The 22,279-nt window shown below is 42.4% G+C and overlaps 1 protein-coding gene across 1 annotated transcript in view; it reads right to left on the bottom strand.

The window, feature by feature from the left end:
- Window positions 1–2,857: 2,857 nt before the first annotated feature.
- The window catches only part of LOC311134999 (switch-associated protein 70-like), a gene marked incomplete at its 5' end in the record, with an annotated part of 28,732 nt that continues 9,310 nt past the window's right edge, over window positions 2,858–22,279 (bottom strand). Inside the window, 10 exons of the mRNA XM_084168803.1 lie at window positions 2,858–5,142; window positions 5,328–5,424; window positions 5,718–5,916; window positions 6,405–6,571; window positions 7,590–7,697; window positions 15,269–15,450; window positions 15,887–15,995; window positions 16,140–16,286; window positions 16,696–16,923; window positions 18,676–18,849. Coding sequence (XP_084024929.1) covers window positions 5,024–5,142; window positions 5,328–5,424; window positions 5,718–5,916; window positions 6,405–6,571; window positions 7,590–7,697; window positions 15,269–15,450; window positions 15,887–15,995; window positions 16,140–16,286; window positions 16,696–16,923; window positions 18,676–18,849 — 1,530 coding nt within the window. The 3' untranslated portion in view covers window positions 2,858–5,023. The remainder of the gene's footprint in view (window positions 5,143–5,327; window positions 5,425–5,717; window positions 5,917–6,404; window positions 6,572–7,589; window positions 7,698–15,268; window positions 15,451–15,886; window positions 15,996–16,139; window positions 16,287–16,695; window positions 16,924–18,675; window positions 18,850–22,279) is intronic.

Raw genomic sequence — 22,279 nt, forward strand, 5'->3', positions numbered from 1 at the left:
AGCTCAGCATTCAACACCATAGTGCCCTCAAAGCTCATCACTAAGCTAAGGATCCTGGGACTAAACACCTCCCTCTGCAACTGAATCCTGGACTTCCTGACGGGCCGCCCCCAGGTGGTAAGGGTAGGTAACAACACATCCGCCACGCTGATCCTCAACACGGGGGCCCTCAGGGGTGCGTGCTCAGTCCCTTCCTGTACTCCCTGTTCACTCATGACTGCATGGCCAGGCACGACTCCAACACCATCATTAAGTTTGCTGATGACACAACAGTGGTAGGCCTGATCACCGACAACGACGAGACCGCCTATAGGGAGGAGGTCAGAGACTTGGCCGTGTGATGCCAGGACAACATCCTCTCCCTCAACGTGATCAAGACAAAGGAGATGATTGTGGATTACAGGAAAAAGAAGAGGACCGAGCACGCCCCCATTCTCATCGACGGGGCTGTAGTGGAGCAGATTGAGAGCTTCAAGTTTCTTGGTGTCCACATCACCAACAAACTAACATGGTCCAAGCACACCAAGACAGTCGTGAAGAGGGCACGACAAAACCTATTCCCCCTAAGGAGACTGAAAATATTTGGCATGGGTCCTCAGATCCTCAAAAGGTTCTACAGCTGCATCATCGAGAGCATCCTGACTGGTTGCATCACCGCCTGGTATGGCAACTGCTCGGCCTCCGACCGCAAGGCACTACAGAGGGTAGTGCGTGCGGCCCAGTACATCACTGGGGCCAAGCTTCCTGCCACCCTGGACCTCTATACCAGGCGGTGTCAGAGGAAGGCCCTAAAAATTGTCGAACTTTAATTATTTGTTACTTTTATTTCTTCGTATTATTATTTTTATTATTATTTTTATATTCTTTCTTAAAGTTCCATTGTTGGTTAAGGGCGTGTAAGTAAGCATTTCACTGTAAAGTCTACACCTGTCGTATTCGGCACATGTGACAAATAACATTTGATTTGAGTTTCATTATCTCTAGCACAACACCAGTCTAACAGTGATGTATATGCAGTACCTGTCAAAAGTTTGGACACACCTACTCATTCAAGGGTTTTTCTTTATTTTTACTATTTTCTACATTGTAGAATAATAGTGAAGACATCAAAACTATGAAATAACACATATGGAATCATGTAGTAACCAATAAAGTGTTAAACAAATCAAAATATATTATATATTTGAGATTTCAAATTGACACCCTTTGCCTTGATGACAGCTTTGCACACTCTTGGCATTCTCTCAACCAGCTTCACATGGAATGCTTTTCCACCAGTTTTGAAGGAGTTCCCACATATGCTGAGCACTTGTTGGCTGCTTTTCCTTCACTCTGCCGTCCGACTCATCCCAAACCATCTCAATTGGGTTGAGGTCGGGGGATTGTGGAGGCCAGGTCATCTGATGCAGCACTCCATCACTCTCCTTCTTGGTAAAATAGCCATTACACAGCCAGGAGGTGTGTTGGGTCATTGTCCTGTTGAAAAACAAATGATAGTCCCACTAAGCCCAAACCAGATGGGATGGCGTATCGCTGCAGAATGCTGTGGTAGCCATGCTGGTTAAGTGTGCCTTGAATTCTAAATAAATCACAGACAGTGTCACTAGCAAAGCACCCCCGCACCATAACACCTCCTCCTCCATGCTTTACGGTGGGAAAAACACATGCGGAGATCATCCGTTCAACCACATTGCGTCTCACAAAGACACGCCGGTTGGAACCAAAAATCTCAAATTTGGACTCCAGACCAAAGGACACATTTCCACCGGTCTGTCCATTGCTAGTTTCTTGGCCCAAGCAGGTCTCTTCTTCTTATTGGTTGCAAACCGTTGCAAACCGTAGTCTGTCTTTTTTTATGGCGCAGTGGCTTCTTCCTTGCTGAGCGGCCTTTCAGGTTATGTCGATATAGGACTCGTTTTACTGTGGATATAGATACTTTTGTACCTGTTTCCTCCAGCATCTTCACAAGGTCCTTTGCAATTGTTCTGTGATTGATTTGCACTTTTCACACCAATGTACGTTCATCTTTAGGAGTCACAACGCGTCTCCTTCCTGAGCGGTATGACGGCTGCGTGGTCCCATGGTGTTTATACTTGCGTACTATTGTTTGTACAGATGAACGTGGTACCTTCAGGCGTTTGGAAATGGCTCCCAAGGATGAACCAGACTTGTGGAGGTCTACACATTTTTTTCTGAGGTCTTTGCTGATTTCTTTTGATTTTCCCATGATGTCTAGCAAAGAGGCACTGAGTTTGAAGGTAGGCCTTGAAATACATCCACAGGTACACCTCCAATTGACTCAAATTATTTCAATAATCTTATCAGAAGCTTCTAAAGCCATGACATCATTTTCAGGAATTTTCCAAGCTGTTTAAAGGCACAGTCAACTTGGTGTATGTAAACGTCTGACCCACTGGAATTGTGATACTGTGAATTATATGTGAAATAATCTGTCTGTAAACAATTGTTGGAAAAATTAGTGTCATGCACAAAGTAGATATCCTAACAGACTTGCCAAAACTATAGTTTGTTAACAAGAAATCTGTGGAGTGGTTGAAAAACAAGTTTTAATGACTCCAACCTAAGTGTATGTAAACTTCCAACTTCAACTGTAATTTACAAACTAAGCATTTGTGTTAAGTGAGTCCGCTAGAGCAGAGGCAGTAGGGATGATCAGGGATGTTCTCATGATAAGTTAGTGTAACGAGTACTTCCAGGTGTCAGGGAAAATGTATGGAGTAAAAAGTACATTATTTTCTTTAGGAATGTAGTAGAGTAAAAGTAGTCAAACATATAAAGTACAGATACACAAAAAAAATACTTAAGTACTTAACACCACTGGATTTGGCCAAGAAAATCTATAAAAACAATATTTATTTCAATATGAAGGAATGTTAAAGTTTTTCAGTAGATAAATACAAAACAATGTAGATAATCTTGGTTTGCATCTCAGTGTAGTTAGGAGAAGACAAGATTATATTTTATTTTAGAAAGTGGAGGGTTTGTGCAGTGAAGTAATGGAAATATGGCCCCCAAAACACACACACGACAGCATAACATGTTGTATTATCCATTACATAAATGAAAGGAAACTGTGTTGTAGATGACCAATGACGCAAAGCCTGCGTTTTCTGAAACTATAGTGCCCCCTGGAGTACATAATTTGAAACTACCATACCATTCCCCTTGTCAGCATCATATCAGTTACAGAGACTGTGGTCTTATGTCTATTGTTAAATTATATATCAACAATCAGTTCTCTACTTACACGTGCATCCTTGCAACAATTGCATAAAATTATTGTAGGCACTAACTTTTATATCACGCACACTTCTAGGGGCCAACGAAGGCTTTTAAACTGACAGCAACTACAGGGCAAAACAGACCAAAAGGCACATTAAAATACAATGCTTAACCATTTTTGTGCCACTCCAATCTGTCGCCTATAGAATTTAAATAGAGAGCAATAGTAATGGTATCTTTTTGTAGGCACTAACTCCTCCTTGGCTCCTTGGCCAAAGCATATGGGGAAAGGAATCAGGTTTTTGTAGGGGTTTTGGATAAACGCTGAAAATAAAGTCTGTGGTAAACACAGGCTTATGACCTTACATGTTTTGTTCTATGAGATATTCTTCATCAGGTAACGTCACTGTGAATTTTGAAGCATTTATGTAATCAAAATAAGCATGAAAGCACATAACTTTTATGAATTATGAAGCCTATGTTAACTGACTGATATTATCTCATAGAATAAAACATATAAGATCTCCTAAGCCTGTGTTAACGTCAGACCTTATTTGGGGCATTTATCCCAAAACCCCATTAATTTCCCCCATAGGGATGGCAGTAACTCATTTTCGGTTTTTAGGACGACAACCTGGGGAGCTCTATTTTTGGGCCACTATAACCACATAGGAGTTCATACTCACAGGTGCAACAAATATAGCCTCTAACAAGGCATGCCTCGAAATATGTTAATGAGCCAGAAACAACAAAACCATGCACCCACTAGTGGTCAAAAGGTTTTTTGCGTGCCAAAGATACAGTACTGTATTCTGTGTGGTGAAATTACAGTACCATTCGAAATACAGCAATTATTTCCTGGCCCATAACATTTTCCCACAATGCACCATAATGTACAGTATGTTGCAGTAAAATGTTTACGGGTATTTTAATGTTGATAATACCCCCAATTACATACAGTTTTTCGTTACAGTGTAGCATTGCAAATGTCTTATTTATCACAATATGTGTATGCAAAAATTACATTTAATAATGGGAGTAGAACAGTATGGTGGCTAGTTAGTGAGCCAAGCTCCAGTTATTTGATGATTATTTTCATGAGTAATGTAATTTGATGATGTTAACATGGAGTTTTGTTCATACTACTTTATGGGCTATTAAGTGCTATCACTTTGGCAATGGAACCAAAAACGCTAACCCAAGAACTGATTAAAACGATGCAAGCTGTAGTTTTAAATTTACAAAAGACACACTTGTGAAATCCCTTAGAAAAAAAAGATTTGAAACGCTCAAAAACGTTTTGATAAAGGAATCTAACGTTTCGGACCACACTCCACCATCCTCGCAGACATTGAATCAAGTGCGCAGCTCCTTTAGTCCTTCATATGAAAACAATTTGCTGCTCATTTTCCTGTCAGGAAATCCAGGTAGTATAAAGACCTGTGCAGCACATGCTGTGAACTGGGTCGTGTTCATTAGGGCACACAACAGAAAACGTTTCAAATCGCTTTGCAACGGAAAAAGAAGCCTTTCCTATCGGACAACAAGTCCATGTGGACAACAAGTCCATGTAGGCCCTCGCTGTTTAAGTTCATTGTCTTCCATTTGCTGCCTAATGAACACAACCCTGGTATCTGTGTAAAAGCGAGCCTGCCTTCCCTGTTCCCTTTTGAGTTAATGAATGCTGAAGACGCAACATTGCACACTGAGGGCAAAGTTGCATCAATGTTCCATCAATGTTTCAGCAACCATGAGTGTGTTGAATGTGGGAATGGGGGCTCTACTGGGTCTGGGCGGGTCGGTTCTTCTTCTCCTGCCAATCTTTCTCCCTCAGGCTTAGTTCTGCCTCAGTGAAGGCTGCTGGGCCCCAGTTAGTGATCTTCTGAGGCCCCTTTGAACCTGAGAAAACAAATCAGAAAGTTATTTCACATCACTGCAGACAAAGGAAAGGAAATGAGGAGAGGAAGCCACTTTAGATTGAGATGCACCCAGGACAGAAAGAGAGGGAAGATAACTAAATGAAGAGAGAGTGTTGATAAAAGGAGGAGAGAGGGAAAGTGTACAGTAATATAGTGTTGTGTTACCTGGTTGAATGAGGCGGACTAATCCCTCATGTTGGGCCACTTTATGTTTCCAGGTCCTGGTGTTATTCGCTGCATCCTCCAGTTTCTGCATTACGTCCTGTGACAAACAAAGAAAAGACGATCTTGGTCGATTTGTACAAGTAAGTAATATCGTTTTCCAATTAAGTGGAAGTCGGTTTTTAATACTGAAACAGGCTCACCTGTAGAACTCTAGTGCCCCCTACAATCGCCATCTGGTAGCAGTTGCCACACAAGACACTGCTCTAGCACCCCCGACATATCTAATTAGCTATTGTTCTCGCACCCACAACTCAAGCACCCCAGTTCTAACAGACCCAAATTAGTACAGAAGTAGGCCGTGAATCTTCATCCTGGATATAAATGTCTCACCTGGTACTGCTGCAGTGCCCCCTGCCTCTCACGCTCCAGCTGCTCCAGCTGCAGCATGGCAGCCTGCAGGGCACTCTCCTTGGCCAGTCTCTCCTTCTCCAGCTCCTGTTTCTCCGCCTCCGTCTCAGAGATAGCCCTCTGCTGGTGAAGGTGGATCTGCTCCAGCTCAGCCCGCTTGGCAGCCTCCTCCTCTAGTAACCTGGAGAGACATGCACAGAAAGTAAAGGGAAGAGATAGTACAGAATGTGTCATATTCAAACAAAAAAGAGATGTGTTTTGATCAACACTTTGCACACATATACACGCACCCCCACACAAATCCCTACTCAGAACACAATGTGAGAAGTGCTGAATCCACAGAAGCACGAATGTCAGCATAGCGGAAGGAAGGAAGTGTTTCTGTACTGGAGGGACTGTTGCCCACGTGTATGCAGGGTGTGTGTGTGGCCCTCTCGTGTCTCAGTGTATCCACAGAGATGGAATCCATTTGGGGGGCTTTGTGTGTGTGTGTGTGTGTGTGTGTGTGTGTGTTGCGTTACCCTCTTCCTCACTGACTCACTCCTCTTGTCAGACAATTACAGTGACTCAGCCAGAGAGACAATGAAGTCCATCAATGTACATTCATCTCAAGAGTGTGAGTGCGTGCGTATATGCCTGCCTTTGTGTATCTGTGTGTGGAGCACTGACCGGGCCTGGAGCCTGCGAACCGTCTCTTCGTCCTGCCTGGCGCCTCTCTCATCCTCCAGGGCATCCTCCAGGAGGTGGTACATGTCCTCCAGCTCCCGGACGCGCTGCAGGTACTGCTCCAGCTCACTGGACTTCTGAGCCACCTGCTCCTCCATCTCCTGTCGCACCTGAGGACCAGCGAGAAGACAATGTATAAAGAGCACTACAGGTATCTAAGACTAAATCTAGTGGTGCTCTTGGACCGGCGGTCCCATTCACTAGGAGTCAGCGCTTAGTAGGCTATAGCACTTATTTAACTCACTTAAATTTATTAAATCTACTTTGGGTGAACTATCCCTTTAATATCACTAATTTAACCCATTGTATAACACTCACTTCCTTTTCTATCTTAAGCCCACTAACTTCCTATCATTCAGCCCTACCATTCAGGCTATGAAAGTTAATTATGTTAAGATTGGCATTAGCAATGGCAAGTGTTTCCAATCTGAAAAATGACGTTGTTCCGTTTTTTATTTTTTCATTATAACAGAAAAAAGGAAGCAACCCTTGTGGGTACTTCCTGAAACAGAGCAAACATTGACTTGAGAGAATGAAATAATGTAACACCTCATTGATGGATGGTCCTATAAACAGATGTCATTTATAAAGTCTGCCAGTAGGTTGTGTGGACTAAATGTCAGAGGTTATGAGCTTAAGAGCATAAACAGATGGATAAAATAACTAGAACGTTTCAATCCTTTTCGTGGACCCAAGAATTCACTGGATAAAAAGAGAGAAACTGCTGAAAAAGCTGAATCAGTGGTTAGGGACAACTTGTACCTACTCCTTGGGTGCAGTGTGTTCCTGAAAAGCCAGCGTAATGAAAAAGTAGCCAACTAAAGGGGTGCGGGGGCAATTTGTTGAAGTCAATTAAGTAGCCGGCCACATTAGGGTTAGTAGTCAGCTGTGGGTGCAGCTTACAGTCCAAACAGTTTCTCCTTTGGCCACTAAATTGTGTGTAGGTCGGTACCATAAACAGATGTCATTTATGTGGTCCTCTGTAGCTCAGCTGGTAGAGCATGGCGCTTGTAACGCCAAGGTAGTGGGTTTGATCCCCGGGACCACCCATACACAAAAAATGTATGCACGCAAGACTGTAAGTCGCTTTGGATAAAAGCGTCTGCTAAATGGCATATTATATTCTACCATTTTCTCCCTCTCCAGGTCCATCCTGTAGCGATCCTGTTGTTCAGTCTGCGTCTGCAGGAGTCTCTTCTCCTCCTCCGCCGCGTTGGCCGCCGCCTCCTCCAGTTTCTGACCAATAGCAAAGGGAACAGTCATTACATAATTGAGCATAATTGACGACATATACACTTAGAGCTCTATTTTAACAAACCTAACGCAAATGGTAAATCTTAGCGCTGGCGGAAGCGCTATAGGTCCAGGGGTGTGTCAGAAATATTATTGCTATTTTCACTGCAGGAATTATGGGCACAGTAGCTGGTGGTGGCTCGAAAGGGCTGGGTTTTGATGAATAAAAAAAGTTGGAGGCTTGCTCCTCATTGGCCAATCAGAACGTGCTCCATGGCTAAATATGTGGTTGCTTCAAATTGTGTATTTACGGTCTTATGTATTGCGCTGTCATCAACTCCAACTCGAATGTTAGTCCATTATAGCCTAGTTTGTTAAATAGCCTACAGAAACAAAATGTAGGCCTATCCCATCTTTGTTAAATACGTTGAACATGTTTCCAGTCCACATTGTTCTAAGTAATTGCATGGCTTCAATATGGTAATAGATTGTTAAACATAGCATTCACACTGATATAGGGGCTAGGCCTACTGTAAATTACATTATGGCTGAGCCATGGACATGCCAAACGTAGTCAATAAGCAAGATTCAATTCACTATTTATAAAGGCCTAAAAAGAGAGTAAATAATTAGAATCTAATTCAAATCTAAACAACTTATTTTAAATAGGCCATGTCTAAATACAGTTACAGGCACCATAATTGCTTCCCGTGGCCATATAATATTAAGGCAACGCAGGCAATGGAGGGTTTTACACACATCCAAACTTTTCACAAAAGCTGGATAAAGATCCAATATAAAGAGAATGTCCACTCACCGTTAACCTGCTCCAAAATGTTATGTTTTATGAACATAATGGAACCATCTTACATATCGCATTAACACTTCTCCAGAAATTGCAGACGGCTCCTAAATTCCATTGCATGCGAGCTGGATGTTCTCATCATAAAGCCAGGACGCTGAATCATTCTAATGAGTTTGGTATTTAATCAAATTAAACAAACAGTTTATGTTACAGGCACAAAAATAACATCTCCTCTATTGTTCCATGAGCATAAGGGCACTGTACGTTGTGCTTCCGCTCACAAAATCCATGCAATTACCAACCACGTTACCACCAAGACCTGCTTTTAGTTGCTCTTAAATCTCCCGATAAGCGCTGCATGAAATTGTCACTTTTGTGGTTGTTTTCAAGGACATACCTCAAATATTGCCACCCCTCCCACCTCAGCGCAAGCGAGCTGATATTATACGGGTAAATTGCTGAACCTGGCGCACAGGGCAGAAAACGCCACAGCGCCAGTTTTGACATGCTGAAATTGCAAACCAATGTGTTTGGCACTTGCATCACCTAAGCACTAGCCAAAAATAGAGCCCATAGTCTTCTTTCCTTCTAAACGTATGGATGAAATTTGAATGAAATAATTTATAAATGGCCATTCATTTCTGAATTAAAAATGAAATCTACACAATGCAATGCATGACTCAATGCTTAACCTAAACTAAAGGATATACTGCTTTGTAAACAAAGCCATCTGAAAAGCTCCTGAAGAGGAATTGAAAGCACAGCACTGAAGTCTACCTTGGCGTCTTTGCTGCCCAAAAACCACCCTTTTTATCAAGATTGGCCCAATGTCATCGAATGCTGACAATGAATATCAAGAAATGTATCTTAACTTAGTGAGTTGTTGAATGAAATATTAGGATCGATGTTGATTGAAACCTATTTGGTAGAATTTATTTTTCTAATTTGGCTCTATTTTCCAAAAGGAAAAAGGGGGGCAATCTGCATACATCTTTTAACTTTTAAATTAATGATGATTCACACCCCTTGACTTTTTCCACATTTTGTTGTGTTACTGCCTGAATTTAAAATGGATTAAATTGAGATTGTGTGTCACTGGCCTACACACAATATCCCATAATGTCAAAGTGCACTAAAGTAAAACTGCTAGAAATGTGGCAAAGAAATTAACTTTATGTCCTGAATACAAAGCATTATGTTTGGGGCAAATCCAACACAACACATCACTGAGTACCACTCTTCATATTTTCCAAGCATGGTGGTGGCTGCATCATGTTATAGGTATGCTTGTCATCAGCAAGGACAAGAGAGATTTGTAGGATAAAAATAAACAGAATCGAGCTAAGCATAGGCAGAATCCTAGAGGAAAACCTGGTTCAAATCTGCTTTCCAACAGACACTGGGACACAAAGCCACATTTCAGCAGGACAATAACCTAAAACACAAGGCCAAATACACACTGGAGTTGCTTACCAAGACGACATTGAATGTTCCTGAGTGGCCTAGCTACAGTTTTGATTCAAAATCGGCTTCAAAATCAATGGCAAGACTTGAAAATGGCTGTGTAGCAATGATCAACAACCAACCTGACAGAGCGTGAAGAATTTAAAAAAGAATAATGTGCAAATATGCAAAGCTCTTAGAGACTTACCCAGAAATTCTCACAGCTGTAATCGCTGCCAAAATGTGATTATTTATTTATTTATTTTTGATCCCCAATTTCGTGATATCCAATTGGTAGTTACAGTCTTGTCCCATCGCTGCAACACCTGAACGGACTCGGGAGAGGCGAAGGTCGAGAGCCACGCGTCGACCCTGCCAAGCCGCACTGCTTCTTGACACACTGCTTGCTTAACCCAGAAGCCAGCCGCACCAATGTGTCGGAGGAAACACTGTACAACTGGCGACCATGTCAGTGTGCATGTGCCCGGCCCGCCACAGGAGTCGCTAGAGCGCGATTGGACAAGGACATCCCGCCTCATGGGTCTCCCAGTCGCGGCCGGCTGCGACACAACCCGGGATCGAACCCGGATCTGTAGTGACGCCTCAAGCACTGCAGTGCCTTAGACTGCTGCGCCACTCGGGAGGCCGCCAAAAGGGGATTCTAACGTATTGACTCAGGGGTGTGAATACTTATGTAAATTAGATATTTCTACATTTCATTTTCAATCAATTTGCAAACATTTCTAAAAATATGTTTTCACTTTGTCATGGGGTATTGTGTGTAGATGGGTGAGAGAAAAAAACATTATTGAATCCATTTTGAATTCAGGCTGTAACACAACAAAATGTGGAATAAGTCAAGGGGTATGAATACTTTCTGAAGGCACTGTAACTTATAAAATCCTCATGAGCTTAGTTCAACTGTCATACCCAATCAGGACCCAAATATAAGCTTGTTTTACTCCATTGTTTGTAAACAATGCAAATGTAAACCAACACTGTTATAGCCTCAAAACATGGTTAAAACGTTCATTTTGATCTCATGGATGGTCGGTCCTTGCATCCATAACTTGGTCTATGAATTTGAAAGTGGTTAATTTCTACAGCCCCATCCTTCAGCTGTTTACCAACACAATGGCAGGCAGGACGCTTTGTTCTTTTTTGAACTGCAGATTGTCCCTTCCAACAACTACGTTATTTTAAATTAAACTTTGTTGTTAATTTAATCCGGAGTAAGCAGAACGTCCAGAGCTGCCGACTCGTTAAAGTATAAATTGTCATCCAAATCAACGTTAGTGATCGCTGTTCTGATCTCCAGAAGCCGTTTTCAGTCATAGGAAATTATGGCGGAAACATTATGTACAAAAAGTTACAAATCAGCGTAAGAACACATAAAACTGCAGAATTGGTCAGGACCCTGTAAAACGGCTGCTATCCACTACAGTGCCATCTTCAAAACTGGTGATTAATCCCAATTTGACTCTTTCCATGCAGCTGTGACTTGTCAATTGACCTTACTCGTTCGTTACTCACTCACTATGGCAGGTTAGTGTGAAGTGACCAGCCGATCACAGAATGGCTATTGTGTACACATGAACCCAAGGTTAACGGGTTAATAAAGAGAGCTGACCCTCACCCTACAGTCCTGTGTGTATCACAGACCTGTCCTGGACTGGTGAGTATGAGAGATGGGAACTTGTCGCACCTCAATGGGAGATTGTTGTTCATTCATTATGCATTGAGTACCAGAGGCACAATGAACATTCAGACACATGGACATTGTTGCCCCAGTAAATCCAAATGATTGTCCACAGCTACACTGCATGTGTTACATTGGACAATAAAGTTGTATTGTTGTATGGCTCATGTGAGCTTGTCCAGATGAGTAGTCATGGGTCTCATCTATAAGAGCTCTGCTACAATTGGTATTGAAGAGAAGCACTGGTATTTTACTGGAATTTAGAGCTTAAAATATTTCTTACCAATCTCTACAGCAAATAGAGGACGTGAATAAATTGAAAATGAAATGTTGTTAGTATAGTAACACTGACCAGTGAAATAACCACATAAGATAACATTTCCGAATGTTTTTTCACTCCTAACCGGAACTGCCTTGTTAGTATAATCAGCTCAATACATGTGGTAAAGAGATCAATGGAATTCGACCAAAACAATTGAAATGCCACGCACGAATACCCCCCCCCCCCCGGGGTAAAGATCCAGAATCTCCTCATTGCCCCCCATCAAAACTAGCCTGCATTTAGACTACTGTTTATGTGTATAATGCTTGTATGGATGTCAACCCCAATAGGTGTTCATGTCATCATCACCAATCAACTGCATTACACTTAAAAATGGATTCAACTACCACCACCAATTTCTATATGGCTAACTATGCAACCAGCTTATACGAATGGGAGTTAGCATTTAGCAGACATTTCTTTCGGAACCAGAAAAGGACAACTTCTAAATATTATGCAGCGAAAACAGCCAAATACAGTATATCAACATCTGATTTTAGTAACCACATTGTGGGCCTGTTAGAACACATAAATCATGACGGATTTGACGAATATCCACTTTGTTAGATCACCTTTTTTTTTAATGGTCACCAATGGTCTGCAATCCATTAACCTCTTTACCGCATGTATAGGAGAATATTGCCATCATGTATTCGATTTTAAATGTCCATGTTTTGCTGCTGACGAGTGAAATGAGGAAACATCTCATTTTAGTGACATTTCATCTGTAATTAAAGACCCCCAACTGAGCAGTGATACTTGGATTTCAACTGTGAATAAAACTGCATCAAAAGGCCAGACTAAAGAACTTAAATCAGGATTAAAAGAGTTAACTGGAAAAATGAGTGAAGTGGAAATGACAAAAACCTAAGTGCACACACACACACACACCCTTCGTTCCCCTGAATGGCACAACCCACATTCTCACATTGTGAAACCATTGAGGAAACCACAAAGTGGGGCTAATCTATTGTTAACATTCAGGAGCACGTCACTGAAACTACCACAAACGGTTTATTTGGGAAGAACTTCATACATACAAAGTACCAGTCTTTTAGGTGACCTACATTGTTATGTAGCACTGTCTTTTCACTTTCACTGCCAAAGCACATTCATAGGTCTTCTCTTCATTTAAGCGATGACAAAGATAATCCACTTTCCCCCTGCCTCCCCACTTTTTCCCCTGACTGTTTTAAAGTGTGTTCCAGCAACTATCCTCATGACTTCCAGACTAGACTAAGAACAGTGGAGATATTAGGTGGAAACTGGATTCTAATGACTCAGTGCAGTGGCACTAGTACCAGTTGGTAACTCTTTACTTGACACCCATTACCATGTCATAATATGTCATAACAGCTGACATAACATGGTCATAACACTGTCATGACCCATATATTTACACCTGTTGTGACATATGTGTTATTTTATGGCTAGTTATGACACCTACATAAGAGTGTCAAAACCCACATTTTCTCGTTGTAATTAATTATTTAGTCATGTTTTTTTAATCATATTTTAAAATAACTTTCAGAAATATACACTTTGACACTGTCAAGAGGCATTATGACCATCATAATCATATAAGCCAGATAGGCCTATCACATACAGTGGGGAGAACAAGTATTTGATACACTGCCGATTTTGCAGGTTTTCCTACTTACAAAGCATGTAGAGGTCTGTAATTATTATCATAGGTACACTTCAACTGTGAGAGACGGAATCTAAAACAAAAATCCAGAAAATCACATTGTATGATTTTTAAATAATTAATTTGCATTTTATTGCATGACATAAGTATTTGATACATCTGAAAAGCAGAACTTAATATTTGGTACAGAAACCTTTGTTTGCAATTACAGAGATCATACGTTTCCTGTAGTTCTTGATCAGGTTTGCACACACAGCAGGGATTTTTGGCCCACCTCTCCATACAGACCTTCTCCAGATCCTTCAGGTTTCGGGGCTGTCGCTGGGCAATACGGACTTTCAGCTCCCTCCAAAGATTTTCTATTGGGTTCAGGTCTGGAGACTGGCTAGGCCACTCCAGGACCTTGAGATGCTTCTTACGGAGCCACTCCTTAGTTGCCCTGGCTGTGTGTTTCGGGTCGTTGTCATGCTGGAAGACCCAGCCACGACCCATCTTCAATGCTCTTACTGAGGGAAGGAGGTTGTTGGCCAAGATCTCGCGATACATGGCCCCATCCATCCTCCCCTCAATACGTTGCAGTCGTCCTGTCCCCTTTGCAGAAAAGCATCCCCAAATAATGATGTTTCCACCTCCATGCTTCACGGTTGGGATGGTGTTCTTGGGGTTGTACTCATCCTTCTTCTTCCTCTAAACACGGCGAGTGGAGTTTAGACCAAAAAACTATATTTTTGTCTCATTAGACAACATGACCAGACCTCTGGATCATCCAGATGGTCATTGGCAAACTTCAGACGGGCCTGGACATGCGCTGTCTTGAGCAGGGGGACCTTGCGTGCGCTGCAGGATTTTAATCCATGACGGCGTAGTGTGTTACTAATGGTTTTCTTTGAGACTGTGGTCCCAGCTCTCTTCCGGTCATTGACCAGGTCCTGCCATGTAGTTCTGGGCTGATCCCTCACTTTCCTCATGATCATTGATGCCCCACAAGGTGAGATCTTGCATGGAGCCCCAGACCGAGGGGGATTGACCGTCATCTTGAACTTCTTCCTTTTCTAATAATTGCGCCAACAGTTTTTGCCTTCTCACCAAGCTGCTTGCCTATTGTCCTGTAGCCATCCCAGCCTTGTGCAGGTCTACAATTTTATCCCTGATGTCCTTACACAGTTTTCTGGTCTTGGCCATTGTGGAGAGGTTGGAGTCTGTTTAATTGAGTGTGTGGACAGGTGTCTTTTATACAGGTAACAAGTTCAAACAGGTGCAGTTAATACAGGTAATGAGTGGAGAACAGGAGGGCTTCTTAAAGAAAAACTAACAGGTCTGTGAGAGCCGGAGTTCTTATTGGTTGGTAGGTGATCAAATACTTATGTCATGCAATAAAATGCAAATTAATTACTTAAAAATCATATAATGTGATTTTCTGGATTTTTGTTTTAGATTCCGTCTCTCACAGTTGAAGTGTACCTATGATAAAAATTACAGACCTCTACATGCTTTGTAAGTAGGAAAACCTGCAAAATCGGCAGTGTATCAAATACTTGTTCTGCCCTTATATCAGTCATCAGTCAAAAAGAGGGTGTGTTGTCCTGCTCCTGAAATCTGCTCCTGCATTCATCCCAGTCATCAACAACAGAGCATTGACCGTTGTGAGTGGGCTCACCTTCCTCATGGCCTCCAGTTCATGCTGCTTGTTCTCATTGGCCGTCTGCAGCTCTCTCATCCTGAGCTCCAGCTCCTCCTGCTCCGCTTGCTGTTTCTGCCTCAGCTCCCGCCGCTTCTGGCGGGACTCGCGGTGCGGTGCCGGCTGGCCCAGCTTCAGCAGACTGATACACGTCTGGATGGCTGAAATGGAGAGGAGACACCAGACAGGGGTCAAGTCCAAGGCTGGGCCATGTTCAGTATAGGCAAACGTTGTGGAATGTTGCCGATAGAAATGTGATGAGTAAAGCTGACATGATTCCTTATTATCATGTCAGAGAGGCATGTCTATTCTACATAACATATTTATATCTGAACGTTCCACAATGTTGTGCTCTGCTGAACGTGACCCTGTACTTATACCCATCAATAAAGTATAGATGTCCAGTCCTATCCTTTCCATAATAACAAAAGGAGATCAATTGCATGGTGAGAGAATTGAGAACTACAAGAGTTACATTACACAACAGGATTTGAAATGCAAAAACGATATACATTGGTTATCTATGAATACGTTATGACCAATGTATGAGTGCTTTCATTTCTGATTAAATATAAATTAAATACGTCCACTTCCTACCCTGAATCCATTCCTGTTTCCTCTTCTTATCCGACGCGCTGACCTCATAGCTTTTGTCGGAGCATTTGATGTAGAACAGACACTTCTTTCCTTCCTTATCCGGTAATGACTGTAAAGACAATTTCATTCCATCTTTTCACTCTTTCACCAACATGTATTACTAGTTAAGTTAAGGGTTAAAATGAATGTATGAGCCTTGGTTATTGTTGTTTCCTGTTGTTTGTGTTTGTTGATGTTGTTTAGTGTTCCTTGCCTCCACACAGCAGTTTCCATCCAGCAGGATGTCACCCTTCTTCTCTGCCAGGTCCTCGCTCACATAGTAGGATATGGAGTTGGGCCTCAGGAGGAACCAGCGCTCTGTCCAGTTTTTCCTCTTGTGGCCCTTTTTCATCATGTAGCCCTGCAACAAGAGAAAGCAGGAGGCTCAGACAGTTTTATGTTTGTCTGTTGTGTTAATATCTGTGTTGAGAAACTAGCAGGAGCCGTTTCAGTATAATTGCTTAGTTGACTACTGCACAGCCACCATGATGAGTTTGTAGTGTTGCATATGAGATTCTAATCGTCAATATTCATGTGGTCCCTATAAAAAGCCGACAGACAGTAATTGATGGAACGGCTCCCCACTACACTCGGCCAACCATTGTTTTGGTGTGTGGTGTTTAAAAACTCGATCCATGCTACAGTATTGCTAGTACATCACACTGGTCAACGCTATCCATCAACCCTGGACACGTCACATGGAGGACGGTAGTTTGGTTGACATCAACATTGTGCCAAGATATGGAGATATAAATGGCTCTGAGGCCAACCTGTTTGAATACATCAAGGATGAGCTCGTGGAAGACCTCGGTGATGCCCATGGAGAGGGTCTGGCGGTCCATGCCTTTGCTGAAGGTGCCAGTGCCCACCAGGGTGATGAGCTCCCAGGCACTCAGGCACTGCTGCTTGGTGCTCAGCTCAAGTTTGTAGTCCTCGAAGCGCTCCTCCACCCAGCTGCCACCCATGGCCTCCGTCAGCTTGCGCAGGAAGTACTCGATCTGAGGGGGGCGGGGAAGAGACACAGGTGAGTACACAGACACAGGTCAGCGCACACGGGCACACACACACTGTATTACTTATTATATTATGTATGTGGGTGGCCTTGGCTTGTGCGAGCCGGAACGGCTCATAGGGCAGGAGCAGCGGCTAATTAGGGATCCCAATAAATCCCAATCAATATTAATACCATCACCACCTCAGGTCCTCTCCAAATACTACCACTGCACCATCGAGAGCGTCCTGACCAGTTGCATCACGGCCTGGTATGGGAATTGCTACGTTCACGACCGCAAAGCCCTCCAGCGGGTGGTGAAGATGGCCCAGTACATCACTGGGACCGTGCTCCCACCCATCCAGGACATCTACTCAAAACAGTGCTTGAGGAAGGCCCACAGCATCATCAAGGACCCAACACACCCCAGCCACGAGCCATTTACTCCTTTACCATCAGGCAGACAGTGTCGGAGCATGAGGTCTGATACCAACAGGCTCTATCTACAAGCCATCAGACTGCTGAATAATTGAACTGGACTGACCACCTGCTCTGATTCTCCGCACCTTAGCACACACCCACACAGACATATATACACACACACACACACACACACACACACACACAACCACTGCTACCATACTATTATTATGATTGCTAAATACTGCACAATTTAAATACTTGGCCCCCCAATTCCCCCTTCCCCAAAACATGTGTAGATATTGTCCTACAAATTGTGCCTTCCTGTATTATACTTATGCTAAAATGTTTATTCTACTCTACTGAGCCATTTACTTTATGTTCGTATTCTTATATTTTATCATTTCTTATTGTTGTTGCATTATCGAGAAGGAACCTGCAAGTAAGCATTTTGTTGGACGATGTACACCATGTGTTTCCCATACATGCGACTAACACAATTTGAAATTTGAAACCACAAACACTTAAAAAAAAGACTTATAATACCTTTGAAGTGACAATCTGTGTGTTACATGCATTTGCATGCTGAGGAATAATAAAAGGTAGTTATAATCCTCACAGCAATAATTATATGAAACTACACACTGTTTCCCAAAATGACCTTACTTATACTGACAACATTGTTTAACGTCAACAATAAATCCTGATACGTAATTTAACAGGAAGTTGCTAACTTCCTTTTCTGTGAGAGCGGATTGGGAGTGGCGAGGGTTTTTCTCCAAAGCAGCATGTAAAAAGCAACAGTGGATCAGAACAACACTTCTTTACCCATAACCCACTCCCTTCTTATGTAGTCCACTTTGAAAGAGGTTGAGGTATCATTGATGTGCAATACGGAACAGGAAAACAATGTTATATCATTAGTTTCAGACTAATTAGCTTTACAACTGACGACTGATTTATCTGGTAATGATCAACCCAAATGTTGCACAAAGTGAGTCCCGTGTAGCTCAGTTGGTAGAGCATGGCGTTTGCAACGCCAGGGTTGTGGCTTCGATTCCCACGGGGGGCCAGTATGAAAATGTATGCACTCACTCACTGTAAGTCGCTCTGGATAAGAGCATCTGCTAAATGACTAAAATGTGAAAAATGTTTGTGTTGGGGCTAAATGTGCCAGCATCAGAGCCCTGGTCATGTTCATTAGGGCATCCGATGGAAACGTTTTAAAACATTTTGCAACAGAAAACAGAAATTAGCATTTCTTATTGGACAGTGCCAGCCTGTTTGTCCTTTTTCTTCCGTTTGGTGCCTAATGAACACGATCCCTGTCCAATCTTACCTCCTCAGTGACCATGGCCAGTGGGTATTTGTCTTCGGACAGGAAGTTGAAGATGCACCAGATCTTGAAGGCGTCTTCGTCCGAGATGAGGAGGTGGGTTCTGTTGAGGTTCTTCCGGGCACACAGGGTCCAGCACATTCTGTTAAAGTCCTGCCGATTAAAGTTGTCCTGGACCTGCAATCAGGAAACATTTCTCAGGTCACTTGGCTGGAGACCAGCATTTTTCATGAGAAAAACAACTTTGGCACAATAAGCTGGCTCTGTACTAAGGACATCTTCAATCTTCTCTTAATGCCACAGTTAAGGTTTAAACTGGCATGGAATCTGGGCCTAAAATTTACTTTTTGGTCCACCAGCCACTGTGGCAGGTAAATACAAAAAAGACCAGCCACTCAGATTTTTTACCGGACAAAATATTTTTGCCATACATACACTACCAGTCAAATGTTTGCACACCTACTCATTCAAGGGTTTTTCTTTATTTAAAAAAATGTTTACATTGTAGAATAATAGCAAAGACATCAAAACTATGAAATAACAGATATGGAATCATGTAGTAACCAAAAAAAGTGTTAAACAAATCAAAATATATTTGAGATTCTTCAAATAGCCACCCTTTGCCTTGATGACAGCTTTGCACACTCTTGGCATTCTCTCAACCAGCTTCATGAGGTAGACTGCATTTCAATTAACAGGTGTGCCTTCTTAAAAGTTAATTTGTGGAATTTCTTTCATTCTTAATGCGTTTGAGCCAATCAGTTGTGTTGTGAGAAGGTAGGGGTGGTATACAGAAGATAGCCCTACTTGGTAAAAGACCAAGTCCATATTAAGGCAAGAACACCTCAAATAAGTAAAGAGAAATGACAATCCATCATTACTTTAAGACATGAAGGTCTGTCAATGTCAAGAATTTTGAAAGTTTCTTCAAGTGCAGTCGCAAAAACCATCAAGCGCTATGATGAAACTGGCTCTCGTGAGGACCGCCACAGGAATGGAAGACCCAGAGTTACCTCTGCTGCAGAGGATAAGTTCATTAGAGTTACCAGCCTCAGAAATTGCAACCCAATTAAATGCTTCAGAGTTGAGGTAACAAACACATCAACATAAACTGTTCAGAGGGGACTGTGTGAAACAGGCCTTCATGGTCGAATTGCTGCAAAGAAACCACTAATCAAATTTGTCTTTTGGTCTGGAGTACAAATTGGAGATTTCTGTTTCAAACCGCCGTGTCTTTGTGAGACGCGGTGTGGGTGAACGGATGATCTCCGCATGTGTAGTTCCCACTGTAAACATGGAGGAGGAGGTGTGATGGTGTGGGGGTGCTTTGCTGGTGACACGGTCTGTGATTTTTTTTAGAATTCAAGGCACACTTAACCAGCATGGCTCCCACAGCATTCTGCAGCGATACGCCATCCCATCTGGTTTGGGCTTAGTGGGACTATCATTTGTTTTTCAACAGGACAATGACCCAACACACCTCCAGGCTGTGTAAGGGCTATTTGACCAAGGAGAGTGATGGAGTGCTGCATCAGATGACCTGGCCTCCACAATCACCCAACCTCAACCCAATTGAGATGGTTTGGGATGAGTCGGACCGCAGAGTGAAGGAAAAGCAGCCAACAAGTGCTCAGCATGTGGGAACTCCATCAAGACTGTTGGAAAAGCATTCCAGGTGAAGCTGGTTGAGAGAATGCCAAGAGTGTGCAAAGCTGTCATCAAGGCAAAGGGTGGCTATTTGAAGAATCTCAAATATAAAATATATTTTGATTTGTTTAACAAGTTTTTGGTTACTACATGATTCCATGTGTGTTATTTCATAGTTTTGATGTCTTCACTATTATTCTACAATGTAAAAAATAGTCCAAACAAATAGTACTGTACATTAAATAAAATAAAAACACAAAAAACAGATGGCCATGCTTTGTAATGTTCTGAAACAAGAAATGTATTAGTAAGAAATAATGTGTTATATTGCTCAATTTAATTTAATTTATTGTGACCTGAGTCTTTTAACTCAAATTCGACAACAGAAAGGGAGGAAAACCCTTAAAACAGTACAATCAGTGCTGTAGAGGGGAAACGTTTTCTTCCAGCAGTGAATGAACATACACTGGCGTTTCCATGGGAACTCTTGGCAAGCTTTCTGCAGAATCATGTAGATTAGGAGCACATCTTGTACCCACAGTGGCACTGGGCTAGAAGACTGTTGTAACATAGGACATCTTGACAACATTCACATTAACCTCAGCTCACTTAGCCGTTTATACAGATGTATGACTCAACTCAACTGATACATCAGCGTAGTCATGCTAAACCACAACAGACCGAGAGATGGGCCTGATATTCATGATCAGCCATTTAAAAATAGCAAGAGATAACCAGCAGATAAACATAGATACTATTGAAATGCAAGCTGCATGTGTATCATCGTCAGGAGGCCGAACATCTTTAGGAGTGTTTAAAACATCCTCAATGAATAGATGGACATATATCCACAATAATGGTATACATTCATACATTTCTATCATTGTTGAGTAATCTGTTGAATAGTTTCACAGTAACACCAGTGAGGTAAGCAGATAGAGGTGGCGGAGGGAGGAGCAGTAGAAGTTGTGAAAGTTGGATTGTTATGAACTAGCAGCTCTCTCTTTGTCCTCACAATGTCATGTCATGCTCGTCTCGCTCCGTACTAGTCGATCCAGACTGAGGCAGTGGCTCCCTTTCCCTCCCTCCCTCTCTCCCCCTTTCCCTCCCTCCCTCCCTGCCATTCTCCCACTCTCTGCACATCAACAATGGGGGCCTTGTCACAGCCCCTCCAGCACCCAGCGCTGCCTCTCCACTGCAGATACACATGTTCATTAGTATTCTCTGCAGTGGAACATCCTAAGTGGTTTACAAACAGTCTTATCACTGTCCTTGGGCCCTCCAGGAGGCTGAAACATCCTATCGTCAAATTATCACACCACACAGAGATGCCTGTTTATATACTGTATAGCGAAGTCAAAGGAAAGGTGATAGTAATTGTGAAATTATATTACAAAAAAGGTATATCTATTACTCAATCATGAAAGCTGGATCTAAACGTTTTGAGGTCTAGGCAAAGGCTATGCCTATAACTGATAGAGGGACTGAACTTGAATCACCATGCTAACTTTGCAAAAAAAGCAGAAGGACACAGCGAAAAACATCAGCATACTATAAATACAGACTTCTACAGAAGCAAGACATGAAATGAGGAAGTAATTCTGCCACAGCACCCTTAAAATGTTGAATAAAAGCAGGTCACACTAATTTGGTGCTCTGATGTTTATGTAGCCTTGCTTTCTTTCGTTCCCCTTATGACGACATCAGAGCTCCCAATTAACAATGCATTCCAGGTTTCTACAGGGTTAGTTGGCTAGGAGGAATGCTGTGCTTCACATAGAGTCCCAAATGGGAGAATGGGGAATTCTGTGGAACAGTCAGTGATGGACTTTTTTGTCTCTCCGGCTGAGTCATGGTAATTGTCTGACAAGTGGAGTGAGTCAGTGAGGAAGAGAGTCACACACAGGAAGAGAGTCACACATACAGGACCGTTAGGGTGGTATCCCTGGGGAGTGGTGCC

The sequence above is a fragment of the Coregonus lavaretus genome (genome assembly GCF_964263955.1).
Source record: "Coregonus lavaretus genome assembly, chromosome: 9".
Taxonomy (NCBI): Eukaryota; Metazoa; Chordata; class Actinopteri; order Salmoniformes; family Salmonidae; genus Coregonus; species Coregonus lavaretus.